We start from the raw sequence: 21,162 nt of genomic DNA, 5'->3' as shown, positions 1-21,162 counted from the left end.
ATATTTAATTGAGAAAAAAGATACATTGTCTTTGAGAGTTGGTTGTCATGGTCAATGAATTATACATCTTGAACATAAATTTGGAGGAAATAAATAGGAAACTCCTAAATCTCAAGGTGGGAGAGGAGGGACCGAAATATCAAAATGTTAATGGAGAAAAATGTAAGCCCTCTAAAACCTTTTGAAATATTATTTGAAAATACGTTTTGAGTTTCCTCGTATTAAAACGGAGGATGTAGATTTTAACGGTGAACTTGAGCTTCCGATGCGGTGAAATAGGGGTTGATTTACAAGGTTAGCACTTCTACGCCAAAATCAGTATGAGAATAAGATGAGTGAATGAAGCTTGAATTCAAAATGTCTCTGAGAAATAGCGTGTTTCCATTTTATATAATAGGGTGGTTACAAATGCATGTTGGTCTGTTGGAGCGGAATGCGGAGATTTATTTGATTGATCATTGATCGAGATCACCTGCATTTTTAATATCATAGCTTACATGAGTCACATGTGATGTGATGCGTCATTCATCCCACTTGGCCGAAATTATTGGACTCGTCGATTGACCTAGAACATGTGCCTCTAAAGCCCTTGCTTCTGCTTTATAGTGTGAGGGATTTGTTGTGTTTGTTTTTTCCTACCGGTCGTTGCCCAACTGGAGTGATAAGTCACTATGTGACATTATTGTCATGGGGGATTTGTGCCTTTGATAAGTGTCAAATGTTGGTTATTATTAGTATTTTAAGGCACTTATTAGCTTAATTCTTTGGTTTTAATAGTTAAAACCTCAACTTTTAGGTAAATATTGTTTAGTTTAATCTTTTGCACTTCATCTTGTAGGTTTGTGTGCATTATAGGAGCTTTGGGCACCAAAAAGCAAAGAAATGGCTTCAACATGTAATTTTGGAGAAAAGGTTGCTGGTGGTGCTAAGCCCAAAACTCCATACTTAGCCTAGAGCACACTTAGCACCCTCAAAACACGCATGGAGAAGCAAAATCATGGGCTAGCGCGCATAGCGCCAAATCTGGGGGCTTAATGCGGTCTGTTGTTTCAGAATTGTATAAATAGAGCCCCACTTTATATTTTTAAGTTAAGACACCATTTTAGAGAGGGAGGAACATAGGAATCATAGGAGAAGGTATTTCTTGAAGAATTGGAGCTGGGTCCACATCAATCATCAGGAAATCATGATTGATGCAAGTTCATCTTCATTCTTTTCTTGTATCAAGCTCCCATGAGTGGCTAAACCCCCTTTCTTGTTGGGATTGGAAGTATTTCACCATAGTAGTATGTATTTATTTTAATCCTTGTATTGTGAACTAGTTATGAATCAATATAGATGTTAATCTTTGTTTTCATGTTTTATTATGGTTTAAATCAGTTTTGAGAAACATCTTTCAAACTCTTGACCTAAGATTATCGTCTATCAATGACCAAACTCTAGACATAGATTTGGGAGTCGATATTCAATTTATATCAGATCTTAATGTTTGTGTGTTTTTTAATAATTGAGACATCATCTATTATTCTAACCGGTAAAATCCAGCAACGCCGTTTTAGGCATAAACGGTGTTGACGAGTGATATGTGATTATAGAGATGGATTACCTTGTTCACATGCTAAGATTAGGAGAATGGGTATTATAATAGGTTTTTATTGATCAAGGTGCTATTTGTGATATATTCCTAATTTGATATTGAGGATATATTTGTTTCATTGTTTAACACTGAATTTGAATTGCTACTGAGAGATACGGTTCGAATATTGATCTAAGATAAGCCTCTGTTAGATTCTAAATGCTAGACATAGCTTTAGGTTTAACATTCATAGAGAGTATCGATTCTTAATGCTACCATATTGTTTGATAGGTTGAGACATTGTCGATCAATAAGGTTGAAACCTCATTAGAAGTTTAGACATAAACTCTGTTGTGAGCGATATGTGATGATATTGATGAATGTTTAGATTGTGTATAACTGATTGGTAAAATGCATATTCTATTGGTGGAAGAACTTCAATCCTGACAAGCTCTCATATCTCTCCAGAACTCTCTTTATCAAATCTTCTTTTACATTCCTTAGCTTTAAACAAACATATATCTTGCAAACCTATAAGCTTAAAATCATAATAATTGGTGGACAACATTGATATTTCTCTAATCCCTATGGAGACAGTAAAACAAAAATACTTACTTTTCCTTGTTATTATACCGCAACAATGGCCTTAAATGTGTTATGTGCTTTAGATGTCTTTTCACATACTTTATCGTGATGACTTTTGGGAACTTTGAGTACTTGATTGATTTCTGAAGAAATTTGGATTATTGATAGTGCTTGTTTCCTCTCTTTTAGTAAGACATTGCACATTTTTTAGGACAACTATATAGTTTTTTTGTTCATTACCTTTGCTCTTTCATCATTTGCATTCTTGTAACATACCATTTTTTTCTTAATTGATGGAAGTGGTATCCACCACTTGTCAAAAAGTGAAGAAGAATACTTTGGTTGCTTGGGTAGACCCATTTCAACAGTTGTTACCTTTACTTGCGAAGGTAGTCTTAGAAGGGCTTTTCTTGAAGTGGGTCCTTATTCTAACTAGGGCGTATTGATCCCTAAGTAAGATAAGAAAATTCGCAGTGAATATGGAGAATGCCTTATCTCCTTTTATGAGTGCACCTTTTCAATTTTAGGTCTCTAATTGTCTTTCAATGGTTTCAAAATTGAAGTTTTGAACCATCTGATAATTTCACCCTCGCAAATGAACCATGTGAGCTAGACATACATCAAAGTATTTCAATATTGGTGTGATTATTAGGGAGGATATCCATCCTTATTGTACTTGCTAAACAAAGTATAAATGTGTAGCCACCCTATTTTGGTAGGGGTTGCTAGAGGCTTTAGTATTTTTGTGGAGTTAGATCAAGTTCGCGTGGGTGAGAAGCTTTGTTTTAGGGGTATTTTATGTGAGTATGAGATTTTCTCCTTAACCCTAAGGTTGACGTATTTATAGAGACTTATAGGATTGGATTTAGGGTTTCTCGAAAGTAGAAATCGCCCATCCAAATGGTACTTGACCGTTGAATCTTTATTTCCTAAGGAGACGTGGGTTATTCCCCTAACTCCTTCTCTGCATCATCTTTGACTAACACACCTCACCTCCAACATTTTCCTACTCTGAACGAGTGATACATGTCATGGGAGATGTTACCACCTTATGGGCAATCCCATTGTTAGCGATATGATCATGTCGCCTCCTATGGGTCCTTACAAATATATCATTACACACTCCTTCAAGTACAGGGGCCTCGTAAAGGTCGGAGTGCTTAATTGACTTTGCATTAGGACAACTTAGGCGTGTGAGTGTTGCGCTTGTATAAGCATGTCTAATAAGACTCTTATTCGAGTCCCACAGGCGAAATGTTTAGATGATTCTGTCTAATGAGACTCTTAGTCCCTCGGGAAAGGTGTTTAGATAAGACTGTCTGATGAGACTCTTAGTCGAGTCCCTCAGGAGAGGCGCTTAGATGATCTCGTCTAATGATACTCTTAATCGAGTCCCTCAAACAAGGTGCTTAGATGAGTCTGTCTGATGATACTTTTAGTCCCTCAAGTTTAACGTTCATGTATTGCCCTATGAGGATGCAAGGATCTTCATGTGGAAGTCCAACATTTGTGTATTGCATTAATAGGCGGTAAGGACCTTCATGGTGGAAGTCCAGCGTTCATGTATTGCCATAAGAGGCGACAATGGTCTTCGTGTGGAAGTCCAGCGTTCATGAATTAGGGAAGAAAGGGAATTAGGGTTTGAACAAAATAAGGGGAAGAAGTAGAATTTCTGCAGAGTTTCTCTCTGCCCTTTAAACTGAAGTTTATTCTTTGCAACTACAAATGAGTAACCTACAATAATAAGGGTTACTCCTTATTTATAGATTTATGTTTTGCTTGCTCCCTAAACAAAACCCAAAATACCTAATTTTGTTAATTATAAAATTAAGCCTAAGTCAAAATTCTTGTCGAGGCAACTCCTTCGACAATTCGACAAACACAAATCGACACACACTAGATTAATCGACATGACCTTGTTTATGTCGAGCAACATGCTTCGACACAAAGAATTATAATCTCAACACACCACTTAATTCATTGTGTCTAAGTTGTCTATATTCATCATTGATCTTAATTTCTTAAACACTTCGACCTGCACTCTTGTCGTCATGATGTCTGTAATCTGATTCTCAGTTTTGTAGTGCTCCAAGTTCATCTTCCCTTTTTCTACATACTCTCGAAGAAAATGAAACCTCATTTCGATGTGCTTGCTTCGTCCATGTGCTATCGGATTCTTCGCCAGATTGATAGTTCACATGGTGTCGATCTTCATGGTAATTACTCCATGATTCTTTCCTGTAATCTGTTCGACTAGATTCACCATCCATGTTTCTTGACATGCACAAAGAGAAGCTGCTATGTATTCTGATTCACAGGAAGACAATTTCACTACTGGTTATTTTCTTGAGTTCCAAGCAATAGGTGCATCACCTAGCATAAACACATAGCCATGTGTGGATTCTCAATCCTCATCATCACAACACCAACTTGAGTCAGTGTAACCCACTAGCTTACATTCTTTTCCTTCATCATATGCAGGAAACAAAATGTCATAGTCGAGAGTTCCTTTTAGATACCTTAGTATCCTCTTCGCTGCTGCTAGGTGTGATACCTTTGGATTATGCGTGAATCTACTCACCATACCCACACTGTATGCTAGATCAAGCCTTGTATGACAAAGGTATCTTAATGAACCAATAAGTCTTATGTAATATGTTGGGTCAACATCATCTTCTTCTTATGAGTCTTTCGACAATTGCAATCTTGGTTCAACAGGTTTCAAAGTCGAGTTCCATTATTCCATCTCAAATCTCGTGAGTATTTCACTTGCATATCTTCTGTAATGCATCATCAAGCTTCTACTACTTTTGTAGAATTTGATGCAAAAGAAATATGAAATGTCGCCAAGATCAGATATTTTAAATTCCTTGCTAAGATCACCTTTGAAGTCTTCAATCTATTTCTTACAAATACTTGCTATCAATAAGTCATCGACATAGAGAATAGTATAAGTAATTGACTCTTGCTTCTTCTTACATATACTCCATGTTCAGTTGTGCACATCATAAATTCATTCTCCCTTAGAAAACTATCTATCTTATTATTCCAAGTTCTTGGAGCTTGTTTAAGTCCATACAATGCTTTATGCAGCGTATGCACCTTTCTTTCTTTGCCTTGTTTCACAAACCCAACTTGCGGACATGTGTGTAGTTCTTTGATGTCTGCTTAGTTCTGCTTGACCTCTGACTTCTTCTTGTCAAACTTCTCTTTTGACTTCACTAGCTTGTTCTTCACATAAGATTCTCACTGAATTCTTCTTGACATTCTCAGTCCAATCTCATTCCTTAAGCTCATCTATGATTATTACTTGCTTGTTCACTAGGCCGAACAATTTGTATCCTATAGTCGAATGATATCCTATTCAGATCATCTGACTCGACTTGTCATCAAGCTTTCTTCTCAACTGATCTGGCACATATGTCTATGCGCTATAGATCCAAATATCTTAAAATGACTCAAGCTAGGTTTGACATCAGACCAACATTCTTCTGGCGTGATTCCCTCTAGCTTATTCGTCGAACACCTATTTAAAATGTATGTTGTAGTTGACAATATTTCACCCCAAAATTCTTTAGATAAATGTTTGTCTTTCAACATATTTCTCGCCATGTTCATGATGGTTCTATTCTACCTTTCAGCAGTTCCATTTTTTTGTGGAGTGTAGGGTGGAACCACCTCATGCAAAATCCCTTCTTTCTCACATAACACGTCAAATTCTTTCAAAACATACTCTCTGCCACCATCATTCCTCAAAATATTGAGCTTTCCTCCACTTTGGCTTTCGATCACTTCACTTTTCTTGATCAGGTAAGGCCACAGTTTTTAACTGAAATCATCTACGAATGTGACAAAGTATCTATTACCTCCAATTGAATCCACCTGAATAGGACCACATACATCAGATTATATGACTTTAAGGATTGCCTTCAAATTGCTTCCTGCATCCTTGTTGAAGTTGTTCTTGTGTTGCTTCGCCTGCACACATTCCTCACACACTTTATTTGGAATGTTGATTTCAGATAATCCTGAAACCGTATTTCTTCTTTTCAAATCTATGATGTCTTTGAAGTTGAGATGTCCAAGTCGTTAATGCCATGTCCACTCATCTCTGCTAGCTGCACTTGCAAGGCACATGTGCACTATCACATTAAGTTCAATTTTGAAGGTTCTATTCTGAGACATCATATCTGTCAAGATTAACCTTCCTCTTGAGTCGAGAACTCTCATCAACTAGTCTTCAATTGACACCTTGTAGTTCTTTTCGACCAATTGTCCTATGCTGAGCAAATTTCTTTTCATGTCTGGTATGTACAATACATTGGAAATTACTGACCTTTTGTCATCTTTCCTCATAATCAGAACATCACCAATACCTTCAGTGTTGGAGTATTGTCATTTGCAAATTTCACCAATGTTCTTCATTGAAGGTTTTATGTTGACAAACTAATATCTCCTTCCAAACATGTGTAATGAGCATCCTGAATTCAAGTACCATTGGTCCTTGAATCTTTCTTCATCTCTTGTTGTGACCATCAACATTGTCTCTTCTTCTTCATGTTTTGTAAACTTTACATCATTTTCTTAATTCTTTTATTTTTCTGGACAATCACTAGAATAGTGACCATACTTCTAACAATTGAAACACTGAATGTGACTTTTGTCATGTTTTCAACCACCACCTATTCCTCTACCTGCAACACCACCTCTTTGGTTTCTTTGGTATGAAGACTTTCTCTGATTCGATCGGCTTCCTTCTTGCTGATTTCGACTAGTCGAATTGTTGTAGCCTTCTCTACCTTCGTTGTCATTCCAACTTCATTTGTCTTTCTTTTCTTTTGCTAATTGCACCTGCAAAGCCGCGTCACTATTCAACTTGCTTGTAGCTCTTTCAGTCATTCTTTGTTCATGAGATTCAAGTGCTCCTTGAACCTTTTCCTTTGTCAATGCTGGCAAATCTTTCTACTCTTCTATGACAACTACCACGTGGTCAAACTTTGGAACCAATGACCTCGAGATCTTTGTAACAACTGATCTTGATGTCAACATATCTCCACTTACCTTGATTTGATTCACCAGTTTAGTAACCCTAGTGAAGAAATCAGTTATGCTTTCATTTTCTTTCATCTGAAGCAATTCATACGTTCTATTGTGAGTTTGAAACCTCACCTCTTTCACCTTTTTTGCGCTTCCAAATGGTTTTTCCAAAATTTCTCATGCTACTTTTGCTGATTTAACATCACTCAGGTTTTCAAAATTATCTTGATCAACGTATTTATGAATTATAAAGAGAGCTTTATAATTCTTCTTATTCAATTCTTTGTGTGCAGCATTTTCCTCATTTGTCACGTTTTCTTCTAGCGGTGTTACTCCTTCCTTCACAGGATCCAAAAGATCTTGATAACAAAAAACAACTTTCATCCGTTTACATCAATTCTCGTAATTTTGACCCTTCAGAATTGGGAGACTCGCCGGAATTCCTGTCGAGACAACTCTTTCGTCAATTCGACAAACACAAATCGACACACACTAGGCTAATTGACACAACCTTGTTTCTATCGAGTAACATATTTCGACCCAAGGAGTTACAATCTCAACAAACTCCCGAGACTTTTAAGGTGATGAAATCCTTGAAGGAAGAGCATGAGAGGAGATCGGTAGCAATCCCAGATATAGCAAAGTTGGCTAAATTCCAACCCATAGCAGAATTTCAATAATCTGGCTTGATTTCTTGTGTACCATATGACATTGATGGTGTTTATATATAAGATATAATTGTTATTAAAACAACAATGACATAACTATAATTTTATATCATTGTTTAAAAAAAAAAAAGTAAAACCTATATTTTTATGAGTGAAACTTAGCATGTACTTCGCATGACTCACTTACACAATATAAAACATAATAATCTAATTTATAAAAATGCTCACTAAATGAATAGATGAATTTCACCAGTCTACCACACAGTATAAAAATGAATCTTTCTGTACACAATGTATATGTTTACAAAATAATTCCTCCCTGGTGGAGAAAAAACCATGAATCACATGGTTCTAAGCCATAAAAATGACACCATATCACATAAATTTGATTTTGAACATAAGCAGGCTATGCCAAGCAGCAGAGAAGGAACTCATAGTAGTCTATACAGGTTGATGAACATGCATATTCTCATGAACACTCATGACGACATTGCGCAATTCGGGAAAGATGGATATAAGGAGAAGTTCAAGGATTGCATAAGCAAGTTGCTTCACACATACAGAAGACTACAATGACATGAGACAGTGTAGTTGTTAGTTTCACAGAAAAACAAAGATAACAGAAGAAAATTTGTGACAATTTTATGTCAAGTAAATAAATCTAAAGGAGAAGAATATGTTTCTAGCCTTTAGAAATCAAAATGTATTTATAACTTATAAATCAATGAGTGAGAACTTTTACCTGACTAAAGTAATATATATCACTGGCACAACGTTTGTACTGCTTCTGCCCGATTAAGCTAACTAAGGCTGCCGGAGCTCCATCTGACAAAAATGGAGAAAACTTAATGGTTGGAAAAACAGTAACACATTATAAAATTAAAAAATTGATGTTAACATTAAGAAAAATCGAACATGCCAAGGATCGAAAATGGGAACATACATAAAACATTTCATATAGAAAATTAGGGCCGGCCTGCCCAACAAAAAATTAGAACTAACCAAAGAGTAGTTTCTTCACATCACTTGCTCTACGAGCAGCTTCTAGTTGTTCCTCGAAATACCCTCCTGATTGTGATTTACGCATGTTACTTTCACCAGATTCACTTTGTAAAGGCTTCTGATCAATTACACCACCGCCAATAAACAACTGAGGGGTCTGAACTCTTAAGAAAAACGTGCCACCGGGCCAGAGGATCTGCATGCATGAGTAGACAACATGAAAGCATTAGGATAAGCAACATGAATGAGGTATGCAGAATGTAAGTTTTGGAAAGAGGGAAACTAATTATGACAGGTGAAATTTGGAGAATATACTATATCTTAAGCCACATAATTTAAGTATCTTGCGCGAAACATAGTGTGTCATATTGCTAATTTGCGTTTTAAAAAGAACATTTTTAGTTGGTAAACAATATCCCGGGGAAATTTTGGCTTAATCCTTACATCTTGGACCCACCGAATTCCTTGGACGATGGTTTCCTCTCTCCGGAGCCAATGAATCTCACTCAGGAGTAAATCATCGATTGCATCTTCCATCACCAACTGTAGTATCTGTTTTGATATCCAAAAGACCTGTCTTCTGCGTGAACAAAAACGAACTAGCATTAACAACTTCTAGATCCTGTAAGTTAAAAAAAAAACAGAATCATAACAATTTATATTTTTCTCATTCAAAACCATTTATCCCAAAAGCAACAAAATTTCATGCAAGTTACAAAAGATTGAAACCTTAATATGTCGTATTAAATTTTTTATTAATAACGAGAGGGTGTAAGGACCGAACTGCTGTTTTCATGATTCATACCATGTCAAGATCGGTCGGAAAAAGTAATATACCTTAGCCAGCCTCTTTTCTTAAGCTGAAATATGTTGTCAACCAAATTCAAAATAGGGACACTCACATTAGGAGGAGTCCACTGCAAAAATGGTTAAAACTATCAAGATTAGAAAAACGTTATTGAAAGTAAAAGAAAGAAAGAAATTTATCCCCCGGTCTCTATAACTTTTGTAAATATTCACAGCCAAATGACTACACAGACCTCAGGCGGCACTCCAATTGGGTCGTCCGGAATATCATGAATTAGATTTCCATTTGTAGTTGGAACATCCTGTTTTCTATCAAGATCCAAGTTACTAGGCCCATTACCATGGTTTGTTACACCTTGTGAATAATCCTTCGAGCTCAATTCATTCTCAGAATGCCCCGCGCTATCTTCTCCTACTTCTCTATCGATATTTTCACGTCCATGATTCGATTCTTTTTCACCTTCCTCGTTATCAGAGCTCAACATACTGTCTACACCACTTTTCCTCGGAAGACTACTATCCATTTCATCCATGTTCCAAGTGAAAGATGTAGAAGAACCTTCAGCGGGAGGGGATGATGCAGTGACAACTTTTCGCTTTAAATCATCTGAAACACCTTTAAACTGCCGTACAATATCGTCCACGGCATCGTCTACATTGACTGCCAGGGTCCTCATCATTGAAGAAGATTTCCCAAAAGAGTAATTCTTCCGGAGGAAAACAGCAGAAAAGTTTGTTAGATTGTCATTCTTCGTACCTAGAACGGTCACTCAAATGATGCTATGATAAGAAATATCAAACAGATGCAAACCTTTGAAGAAACACTTAAGAAGTCCCATACTTCGTGTTGTTCAGCAACATTAGCTATTGACAGGAGATCCTAAAAAAGACGGCGTAATTGAGCAATGACTCGTAGCAAATAAAAAGTTACAGCGGGAAATATTTCTTTAAAGAGTTGTATGTAGACAATGACTGAGCATACGTGGAGATATTTATCAAGTTGAATGCAACGCTGATGTACAAAGGCATCTTCTGTGCTTGAGGAAAATATCCTTTTGGGAGGCAAATGTAATGTGTAATTGGGAATATGTTTTAGATGTCGATGCAATCGCTCAAAGTTCCTGTATCTAAATATCATCAAAAGAAAATTCAGTGACGCCAACAATCAAATATAAATATGAAACAACACAATGTTGAAACTCTAGCATACTTATTCGCTATCAAGAATAAGTTTCCACTAAAAATACGGGAAAGAGAATGATTCAATATAAAATGTTAAAGTGATCCTAATATTTGATTGTATTGATATCAAAGTTCAAACAAGCGAACCTTATACCTTCGTTTTACAAACCATGTTTTTTCTTGTCCATCGGTTACTGCGATTGAATATACAGCAAAAGAAGTGGCTCCAAGTTTCTCAAAATAAGCTCCCATCACCTGTAGTGTACAATTAGACAATAAATAACAATCAAATTAGTTAAAAACAAGTGTTAACAAAATAATTTTGTATCTATCAGACTTGATTCCATTCTTATTTATATTTCATAAATCAATTATATTTATAGATTAGAATCGTATACTACCTTTGATTGCAATTATATGAAGAAAAATCAAAAAACATCAAAACATTGAGTTTTGTTTATTGTTGTAGTTTTTGAATTAGGGTAACAAGTCATTTGAGCAATAAATACACTTTAGAAGTTGTAACTTTTTCCTTAGAAATGGAACCAAAAAGCTCTAAAGATTCTCCAATATTTGAGACCAGGGGGAGTATTTCATAAGTTACAACTTTTTAGTCAAAGGTGCATACCCGGCACCGAAGCTTTGGAACACCTTGCCCCTCTTTCCTAATAACCATGTCAGAACCAGTCTTTCCCCGAGACCCTTCACGCTTCTTAAAATCAGGGGAGTTGCACTCGGACACATTGAACCCACCTTTATGTGAAGGGATTCCCATGTCAGAACCAGTCTTTCCCCGAAAACCTTCACGTTTCTTAAAATCAGGGGAGTTGCACTCGGACACATTGAGCCCGCCTTTATGTGAATGGGTTCCCAAGACAGAAGTACTTTCGGTTCTCCTGAGCGGAAGTTTATGTTTATTAGAACCAAGATCCCTGATATCACTCACTTCGTCAACTTGTTGATGATCTCCTTCAAAAGATAAATTCTTGCCATTATCAGCTGAAGACTCCAACGCAGCTGAAATTACATTATATAGTGTGGGATCTGAACCCACAGTATGCAATCCACCAGGTTTAGTCACTGATGTTTCATGAGTGAAATGTTTATCAAATACTGATTGATCTGCGGAAGAATGTTTTGTACAAGAGCCAGCTTTGGCATTTTTACGACTTTTCTTTCCATAATTCCTTCCTCTTGCCCACATGTTCTCAAGATTCTCAGGCGTAAGAACTTCAGTTCTTCTCTGAGTTGCCGCGTCCAACATTTGTGCCCAATCAGCAGAGGCTGCTGCGTGATTAATATGATTGTGAGTTGTAGCATTTGAACTCTGATCACCACCGCCCAACCAATTTATATCCCCGACATTAAGGACGAGAAGAAGAGACTCAATCAGTTCATTGATATACCTGGCATAAAGATAAATATGCTTTTACAAATGGAAATTGCAGTTTTAAACAAACGGGTTTGACCGAATATTTAATTAGTCGATTTCAAATAGTTCGCAAATAGCTTAGCTCATTTACATCCTTTAAATATAAGATAATATTTAGCAACATACGCAGGGCATGCCAAATTCATTAAAGGTTGCAATATCAAGCAAGTCATAATTTCCCGAGCTATTGATCGAACGACAGGGACTTGAGCCTCTGGTTTTCTTAGTACCGTAGCCAGTACTCCACTAATTAACCGCTGAAGAACCTAATAAAGAAAGAGAAATCATTAGATAAGGTATGAGATGTATGAATTCTTCAAAAGCTAATTAGAGATAACATTCAGACACTCCACTCACACCTTGTACTCACTCTCTGGAGATATAAGTGCTGGATGAAGCTCCTTGGAGTTCAACAGATGGAATTTCAACCTTTCATCCCTCTCCTCAGAAGACAACGTTAACATAACATCAACACCTATAGCTGCTTGATTTCTTCTGAAGAGGTCTATATGATCGCTTATTAAATCAACTATATCACTGCAATGCAAGTGAAATATAACACAATAAGTGATTTCTTAAATCTTATCTAGCACTATCTCTGTCTCTAATATAAGTAAAGTCAATAACTCCCTAAATCAATATACCTTGTGAGCAAATCAACAATGTTAATCTCTTTAACCCTAACCGTGACTTCAGCAAGAGCGTCCATGATTAAGTCCCGTATCTGCTCAGGAAACTCCCCGTCTGAAGTAATGTCTGCATACCACATATTTATAACGAAATCCTTCAATATTAAATCAATGAAATCGTTCAAGGCAGCCTCCACTGCAGGAGAATCAATCTTTTTCTTCCATTTGGGAGGGGGAAGTGAAGTAGAGACACGCTCATCGTCTAGAGACAACTGCTTTTTCTCCAAATGAGATAGGTAAGTTTGTAATTTAGGTGACTGAACCTTCCAACGAAACTCCACCTTGTTCACAAGAATCCTTAGACCCGCAAAGAAAAGAATGGATATTGGTATATTCATCCACATTGATTTACTTGTATCTATAATGAACAACAAAGAATATATATAAACAAAAACAATACTTTTTGCAATCTTTTACAGCAAAATAATATACTATAGCAATCAAATGTTCAAAACTTTCAGTCATTGAGTAAAACTCAGTTATGTAGGATTGACAATTTGTATTAGAAACTTGTTTGGTGTGCAACACGTGTCAGAGTCTAACACCAATAGTCAGACACAACTGTGATACATATGACTATATTCAATAACTTCCATTTTCTCAAAAGTATTATGAGTATCGACGTGTCAGTGTCAATGTCATATGTCTGGTGTATGTCTAAGTGTAAGTGTCAGGGTCGATGTCAATGTCAATGTCATATTATTATGAGTATCGACGTGTTGGTGTCTATGTAAGTGTCAATGTCATAGGTCTGGTGCCAGGTGTCAATTTCATATTATTATGAGTATCGACGTGTCACTGTCAAATTATTATGAGCATCGACGTGTCAGAGTTAATGTCATATGTCTTGTGTTTGTGTAAGTGGTTCTTAGAAACCCTAAAAGGAAAATAACTAGTGAAAATCAAAAACTCAGAATTTGCAGTCATAAAGCAAAACCCACATACCAAAACAGCAAATGTGAATCAAAGAATCAAACTTTACAGAGTAAGAGAAAAACCCAGATAGGAAAAAAGCAAATGCAGCAAAACCCAATCGCTAGATTGAACAATATATGGCATGAAAGAAATGGAATTGGAATGACGTACGAGTTAAGAAATAGGAAATGGCGAAAATACAAAGAGACCACCAGAGAAAACGGAGCTTAGCCTCTTCGATGAGATCAAAGATGGTATCCATGGTAAGAGGACCCATCTTCTTGTTCCTCTGTGTTGTGTATCTGAAAGCGAAGTATTTGACACCTTCAAATGTAGCATAGCGCTAACCTCGCTCTCTTTCTCTTTCTCTTGTTCGGTTTCAGTTTTGTCCACCTAAGCCAATTCTTACTAAATGGAACTCTCTATGTTAGTGTATTCATTTTAAACCAAATCCAACCGATTCTCATTTTACCTCATTTTTTTAACATATAAAAAGTGGATTAAAATAAACCCATTTCTCTTCTTGGAAGGAAGAAATTACTAAATTCACACTTTCCTTCAATTTTACATCTTTTCCATTCACAATTTAACTAAATTTTACTTCAAATAAAAACACAATTTTTAATAAGAATGTTTTTTTTTTAGTCTTGGTAACTGGCCTTGTGACAAACTAATCTAAGAGGTTCAATCTCATTGTCCACTAGCAGGGCCTCGTTTAAAGCCAGAGCAAAGCTCTTGATGAATTGGTCCAACAAGAGTTGTTAGCACCTAGCTGAATTCGAACTCCGGACCTTGAGAGGAGCACACTCTCAAGACCCAAACTTCCAACACTAGGTCAACCCTTGGGGGTTATAAGAATGTTATTTTTAACAAGATATGTAGTGTACTCGTAAAAGTACACCAGTGAAAATTGTAAAACAATAGCCGAAATAGTCTAATGAATTGTGAATGAATATTCCTCATGCACTTTTCTCCTTATATAGTGATTCTGACATGCCTTACACGAAACCCCTCAAAGACCATTTAATGTGATTGATCCTAATTGATATGAATCTTTAATGGTGATTATGAATCAAGCTTGATTGTCTTAAATCTCTGATTGTGATCATATATTTTCACCATCCATAAATGTGTCCCTAATCAGACACTATCTTGTACCAGAATTTCACAAGATTATCGATGACCTTGAGAATATTGAAGTGAAGATTGATGATGAGGACAAGACTTTGCTCATGTTGAGTTCATTACCCAGATCCTTTGAGTACTTTAAAGATGCCCCTCTTTATGGTAAGGAAAGTACTATTACTTTGGATGAAGTCCGGACGGCGGTGAAATTCAAAGAATTTTCCAAATCGAAAGATTTGAAGATTGAATGTAGTGGTGTGGTGGAGGCTTAAATGTTTAAAGAGGAGGAGGTGAGCGTAAAGAGATGTTCAAATCAAAGAGGTATGACAAGTCAAAGGTAAAATGTTTTAATTGTCAGAAAATCAGTCACTTTAAAAGGGATTGTCTTGAGAGAAAGGTCAATGAAGATTCTATTCAAGTTGTTGTTGTCTTAGGCGAGGAAAGTTATGAGGATCCTGATGTACTAGTAGTATCGAGTTTGGAAACTGAAGATAGTTGGATCATTGACTCAAGTTTCTCTTATCACATGTGTCTAAGAATAGAATGCTTTGAAAATTTGAAGATGGTGCAAGATGGAGTAGTTCACCTTAATGATAATAAAGCATGCAAGGTTCGTGGTATTGGTACGGCCAAATTTAAAATGTTTGATGATTGTGAGCTTATTATTCACAGTGTGAGGTATGTTCCATAACTCAAGAGAAATTTGTTATTTATAAGTATGTTTGATGATCTATAAAGTTGAATATGGAGTGTTGAAGATTTCGCGTGATGAATTGATTATTGCTAAAGGGTCTAAAATAGGTGGTATGTATATTTTAGAAGATTCAAATATTTTTATTCATTCATCGTTAGCTAGTGTAGGCTTTCATGACAAGGAAGAACTATGGGATTTGGGTTTAAGGCGTTAGGAATATCATGAGAAAGTTTCAGAGGAGTATAATGAATTTTGTAGAAATCAAAGGATAAAAATGCATATTACCGCTGAGTTGTTATTGAGTTTTGGGGGAAAAGCTAAGGTTAAAATAACTTACTTGGTTGGTATAGAATTTCTTCAGAGGGAGGATAGTGAAAACCAAGGGAGAAACCTGGTAGAAACTATAATGGAGAAAACTCAGTTTGAGGTGGAGTTTCCGACTATGGATACTAGTAGTAGTGAGGAAACGGTTAAAGAGATCTCTAATTATCATTTGACTCATGATAAGGTAAGGAGGGTTATTGTAAAATCTTTAAGGGACGGTTATGCTAGTCTTGGATATTATGTTTTTAATGTGGCTGAAAGACTGCAAAATAAAAGAAGAAAAAACATCAGGGAGACATTTGAAAACAGGTGGAGTCAAGGGTGGTTGAAAAATCATACTTGTGGGCTTGTTAAATTACCTAGTCAAAAAAAGGTAATTGGAAACAAATTGATGCAAGTGGAGAGATCAAAATCCAAGGGTTGTTTGAATTTGATCAAGGTTATTGATTAGAGTTTTAACCTAGTAGAGAGCATCAATATTGTTGATTGTTAAATTGGTATCAACACGGTTTAAAGTCAAGGTGGAAATTCTTGAAATATGCCTTAAAAACCTTTGTTGATGAAGGGAATGAAAATATATTTTGAGATTGCCAAAAATCAGAAAGCCGAAAAATAATCTGGTTCGAGCGATTTACAGGTATCGGGTTCGGTCGATTCGGTTCATTGATCCATTCATTAATGTTATAATATTTTATATTAATTTGAAAATCATATAAATTAATTTAAAAATATGTTATAAGATATTTATAATACTCTAAAAGACATTATAAGATATATATTTATAATATTCTATTAGATATATATTTATAATAGTCTAAAAGATATTATAAGGTATTTATAATATTTGAGAGATATGTTTTGGGATTTGTTAGATTTTGGCTATTATAAATATGTATCTCTTCTGTTATTATAGTGTGACAATCTTAGAGCTTACAGCAACAATGAAGACTAAGGGTTTAGGAAATTTCAAGGGAAAACTTAGAAAGGCAAAGGTTTTTGGGAAACCTTTGGAGTTATCTAAGGAGATTATTATATTGAGAGTTTGAGAGGTTGGGAAACACTCGGGTAGAAAATAGGGTTTGTTATTTGGGAACTGCGAAGGCTATTTTCTTGTGATTCGTTTGTAATATCTTGTAACAACATTCTGAGTATAGTGAATTGGAGAGTTGCTCTTCCCCCAGAGTAGATCGTTTGATCGAATTGAGTAAAGAAACCTTCGTCTTTTTTTCGCCTTATTCTGTTATATTATTTGTGTATGAATTATTATTGTTGTAGACCATTTATTTTGGTTGCTACTATTTTTTGCCTCACAAATTGATATTGAATTTTGTTGTAATTCACATTAAGATTTAGAACACATTTGATGAAGTGGTAACAAGATAATAACATGTAAGTAAAGAAAGTAAATGAAATAAATATCGAAAAAATATACAATGGTTTAACCTTCAAGGAAGAGTAGTGTTTCATGAATATACAATCAAGAAAGTAAATGAAACCAAAATTGAAGAAATAATAGAGATTGTTGCACCTAATGAAGTGAGTTTTTGAGGAAAAAATGAAGGAAGAGAGTGTCAAAGAGCTAAAGGTGATGAACAATAATCACGTTAAAACATAAATATTGCAATCACAATTGTTTAATTGTTTCTTTGTTGAAGAAGATGAAACTTGAGACTGAGCATGCCAAATAGTGACAATGTCATCTTGAGCACTACGAAAGTGTTAAGAAAAAAGTTATATTTAAAGTGGATTTATCAGTGAAAGGATATTGATTATAACAACCTCAAATTTGCAAAAAAAATTAGATAGTTACAAACAGTTTAAATTTTAATAATCATGTTTTTCTTAAATTGATACTAAATTACATCGCTTTTAAAAAATACAACCATAACACAATTTAATTATAAATTTAAGAAATAATTATATAATCATTCAGTTATGTTTATTTTAAATTCCACGTTGGATCTATGTATTTTATAGTTATAATTTAGTATCTTAAATCCATAACTTTATAGTTTTTTTAAAGTAAAATTGGTCTTAGTTATTTGTTAGGATTATATTTATGCTTTTGCTAGGACTTGAACCTTGAATCTTAAATTTTTTTAACCCCTAACTCAACTAGTTCAAACAAACTGAGTTACTGATAACTCTTTTATGTGGGATATTTAGTATCCAAATTTTTATAGTAGCTCAGCCAAATGCTTATGTGAGATATTTAATTGAGTTAAGGCCAACAAAAGAATAAACCTATTTAGTTGAATTCATCACTTATGTTTTAGGTGTTTAGAGTTATTTTACTACGTTTTCTAGTAATTTGTCATGTTTAGTAATAAGCATAATATGTGTTATTTATTTTAATTTTTTACTTTATTTTTAGTGTGCACGATTAACAAATATGTTGAGTTATGTCATGATAATCATATGAAATCAATTCCCACCTAGTTTTGAACCAGCAGAAGTTGGTTATGTGTATGATTCATAGCTTGTAAAAGATTTGAGTAAGATTATAAAAGGAGGATTTAGGTTTGAGTTGTAACACTAATGGATAAGGATGGGCATAAGGTGTCAAAAGTCTGCATAAGTTATTACAATGCTACCACAAGGTCATGTTGTCACCCATGTGCATTGTAATATACTAATACATGTATTAGAAAAGGAAATATGTTTTTTTCCGTGGGATAAACCTAATCGATAATTGTAAAGGTCCAAGATCCAAATAAAGAGACATTGAACAAGTAATAAAACCTCTATAAATAGACATGCAATGCAAATAAGAAAGAGGTTCTTCAATTTGGAAAGAATTATGTAGAATAAAAATTAAGGAAGGACTAGAGTTTCTTTGTGTCTCTTGTCTCGTCATATCTGAGGGGATACAATATTGGGATGCATGACACCTGACGTTATTAATAAGTGATAGATTGCAAGTGGTTGAAGTACCACTCTTAGGTTTATTATTTTTATTCTCTTAGTTAGAAATGTATAATTTAAGTTCTCATTCGGTTGTATTTACTTTTTTTCATAATGAGCTAAACTTTTTTTGTTGGATAATGTGAAGTTTAATGAAGCAGTAATCTTTTGAACGTTATGAATGAGTTGTTTTGATATATTTTGCTCATGTGAATTTATGTCATATGTTTATTTCTTTGTCTTGCCACCTTAAGAGTAGATAACATTTTATTGAGTTGTAGAATCATCTAGTAAATGAAATACATGAACTAATATTGTTAAAAAAAAGTAGTATACTATTTCAACTTAATTACTTTACGCATAAAGGACTAGGCTCATAGAGGTAACTTGAATAAGTTGTAAATGAAGTGTATCAGTGCTATTGTGAGGCTTAATAATACGTTTTATAGTGAATTAATGCATATTCTCACGTTGTAGACATACACCACAAGGTTAAGTTTTTGCCTCATATGCCACAATACCACTTATCATTTCTAAATGTTAGATAAATTCATTGAATGGAATATTATCCAACATATTCTCTCACTCTATGTTAACCCTTAATTATCTTATATGTTTTCCACATTTCTAACCATGTAACTCAAACAATTATTTTATTACCTTTTCTCATGCTTACTTTATAACTTCTTATATGCAAATCAGTATGTTTAATACAATCCTCGCGAGATCAAAATTATTTCTTGTCACTTGCTACTAGTTTGACTCAGTATACTTGGACATACAAAATAATCATCAAGTTTTTTTTGCGTCATTTGGGATTATTTCATTAAAATTTTGATTTTCATTAAAGTTTGTAAAATTTACATTTGAGCATTTGATTTTTTCGGTCTTCTAGTGACACGACAAGTGTGCAGGAGTATCCCATGAAGTAAGTCTTCATATGTAGTGACGATCAAGATGGTATGCTCGGTAGATCAAGTCTATATTTTTAGGACAACACCTAATGTTAAGAGGCATTTGGTGGAATCTATGATAATCGCAGTCAAGTAATCTCTCTTATGATGATATTCATCAAAGAACCTGTATAAAACCTCATCAGATATACGTGAAGTCATGTCCTAGATAAAGTATTGAATCGTTAATGTACCAAGTAAGGGATCTTGAATCTTTAGAGTTTTGAAAGAGAGGAAGCTTGAAACCTTGCAGTGTCTGTGTCTGTGTGATCATAGTCTTATAAAAAGATATTTGAGTAGTTCCTAAACTATTAAGCCAATGCACACACTCATGTAAAAGTGATTTTAACATCTTTATTTGATAAAACTCCTTAAAACCCTCATAGGAATCACCAATGTGTATGTGAAATTGATAAAGGGTGTTCCTAAATATTTAGAAGGCTTATATACTCTATCTAATTGATTAAATCCTTTCACAAATTAATAAGAGCAAATTTTAAAGCTTCCTAATCAATTATGAACACTCCAAATTGATTAAGATACTAGTCATTGTAGGGTTTCCTTTTTTAGGAATTAAGATTTTTGCTTTTGCAAAACACATAATCAATTAGGGGTGATAAGAATAATCAATTACAAGCATTAAAAATTTCATGGATAGTTTTTCATTGAGTAACACTTCTCTTCTATAAATCAAGGGCTCCCCTCACGTTCAAATCACACCATAAAATGTGTTTTAACACTCTTTCTCACTTTCTACCCCTTTTCTTCCCATTTCTCCCATTTCACTATATTTTCCTTAATGCTTTAGGATTGAAATATACCAGTGAGGTTTTTATTGTGTATTTTTGGTGCAAGGAAAATATTGTAATTTATGCAAGATACTTCTCTCTCTCTCTCTCTCTCTCTCTCTCTCTCTCTCTCTCTCTCTCTCTCTCTCTCTCTCTCTCTCTCTCTCTCTCTCTCTCTCGTGCATAAGGCTATAAATGAGTTGAGTCGAGTTAAACTCGCTTCAACTCAGCTCGACTCGTTAAGAATTGGTTCAACTTATATATCAGTTCGAGTTCGTCACAAACTTTTTTTCAATTCAAACTCGACTCGTTAGAAGTTCACGAACAACTCAATTCAACTCGTTAGGTTCAACTCATTTGCTTCACGGGCTTAAAATCATTTTTTAAAGTTAATTATTTTAAATATTTGACATTTTAAAGTTATATTTTTTAAAATAAAAATATAAAAAAAATTATAAGATTGGAATTTATACAACGTTGA

At 34.8% G+C, this 21,162-nt stretch overlaps 1 protein-coding gene across 2 annotated transcripts; it reads right to left on the bottom strand.

The window, feature by feature from the left end:
• Positions 1-8,100: 8,100 nt before the first annotated feature.
• LOC131600080 (uncharacterized) lies at positions 8,101-14,314 on the bottom strand. Of its 2 annotated transcripts, XM_058872311.1 has the most exons (14): positions 14,065-14,314; positions 12,934-13,336; positions 12,649-12,826; positions 12,416-12,555; positions 11,486-12,263; positions 11,012-11,112; positions 10,658-10,802; positions 10,487-10,555; positions 9,909-10,382; positions 9,706-9,785; positions 9,313-9,448; positions 8,869-9,064; positions 8,609-8,691; positions 8,101-8,433 (listed from the first exon to the last, which is right to left on the bottom strand). In XM_058872311.1, exons 1-14 carry the CDS (start codon positions 14,168-14,170, stop codon positions 8,308-8,310), a joined length of 3,015 nt encoding a protein of 1,004 aa, XP_058728294.1. In that variant the 5' UTR covers positions 14,171-14,314; the 3' UTR covers positions 8,101-8,307. The 2 variants fall into 2 exon arrangements, with proteins under 2 accessions (XP_058728294.1, XP_058728295.1); XM_058872312.1 differs by lacking the exons at positions 8,101-8,433; positions 8,609-8,691 and having other exon boundaries at positions 8,898-9,064; positions 9,326-9,448.
• Positions 14,315-21,162: the final 6,848 nt, after the last annotated feature.

Source organism: Vicia villosa, linkage group LG4, assembly GCF_029867415.1.
Source record: "Vicia villosa cultivar HV-30 ecotype Madison, WI linkage group LG4, Vvil1.0, whole genome shotgun sequence".
Classification (NCBI taxonomy): Eukaryota; Viridiplantae; Streptophyta; class Magnoliopsida; order Fabales; family Fabaceae; genus Vicia; species Vicia villosa.
This window is presented reverse-complemented; position numbering and strand designations above follow the sequence as displayed.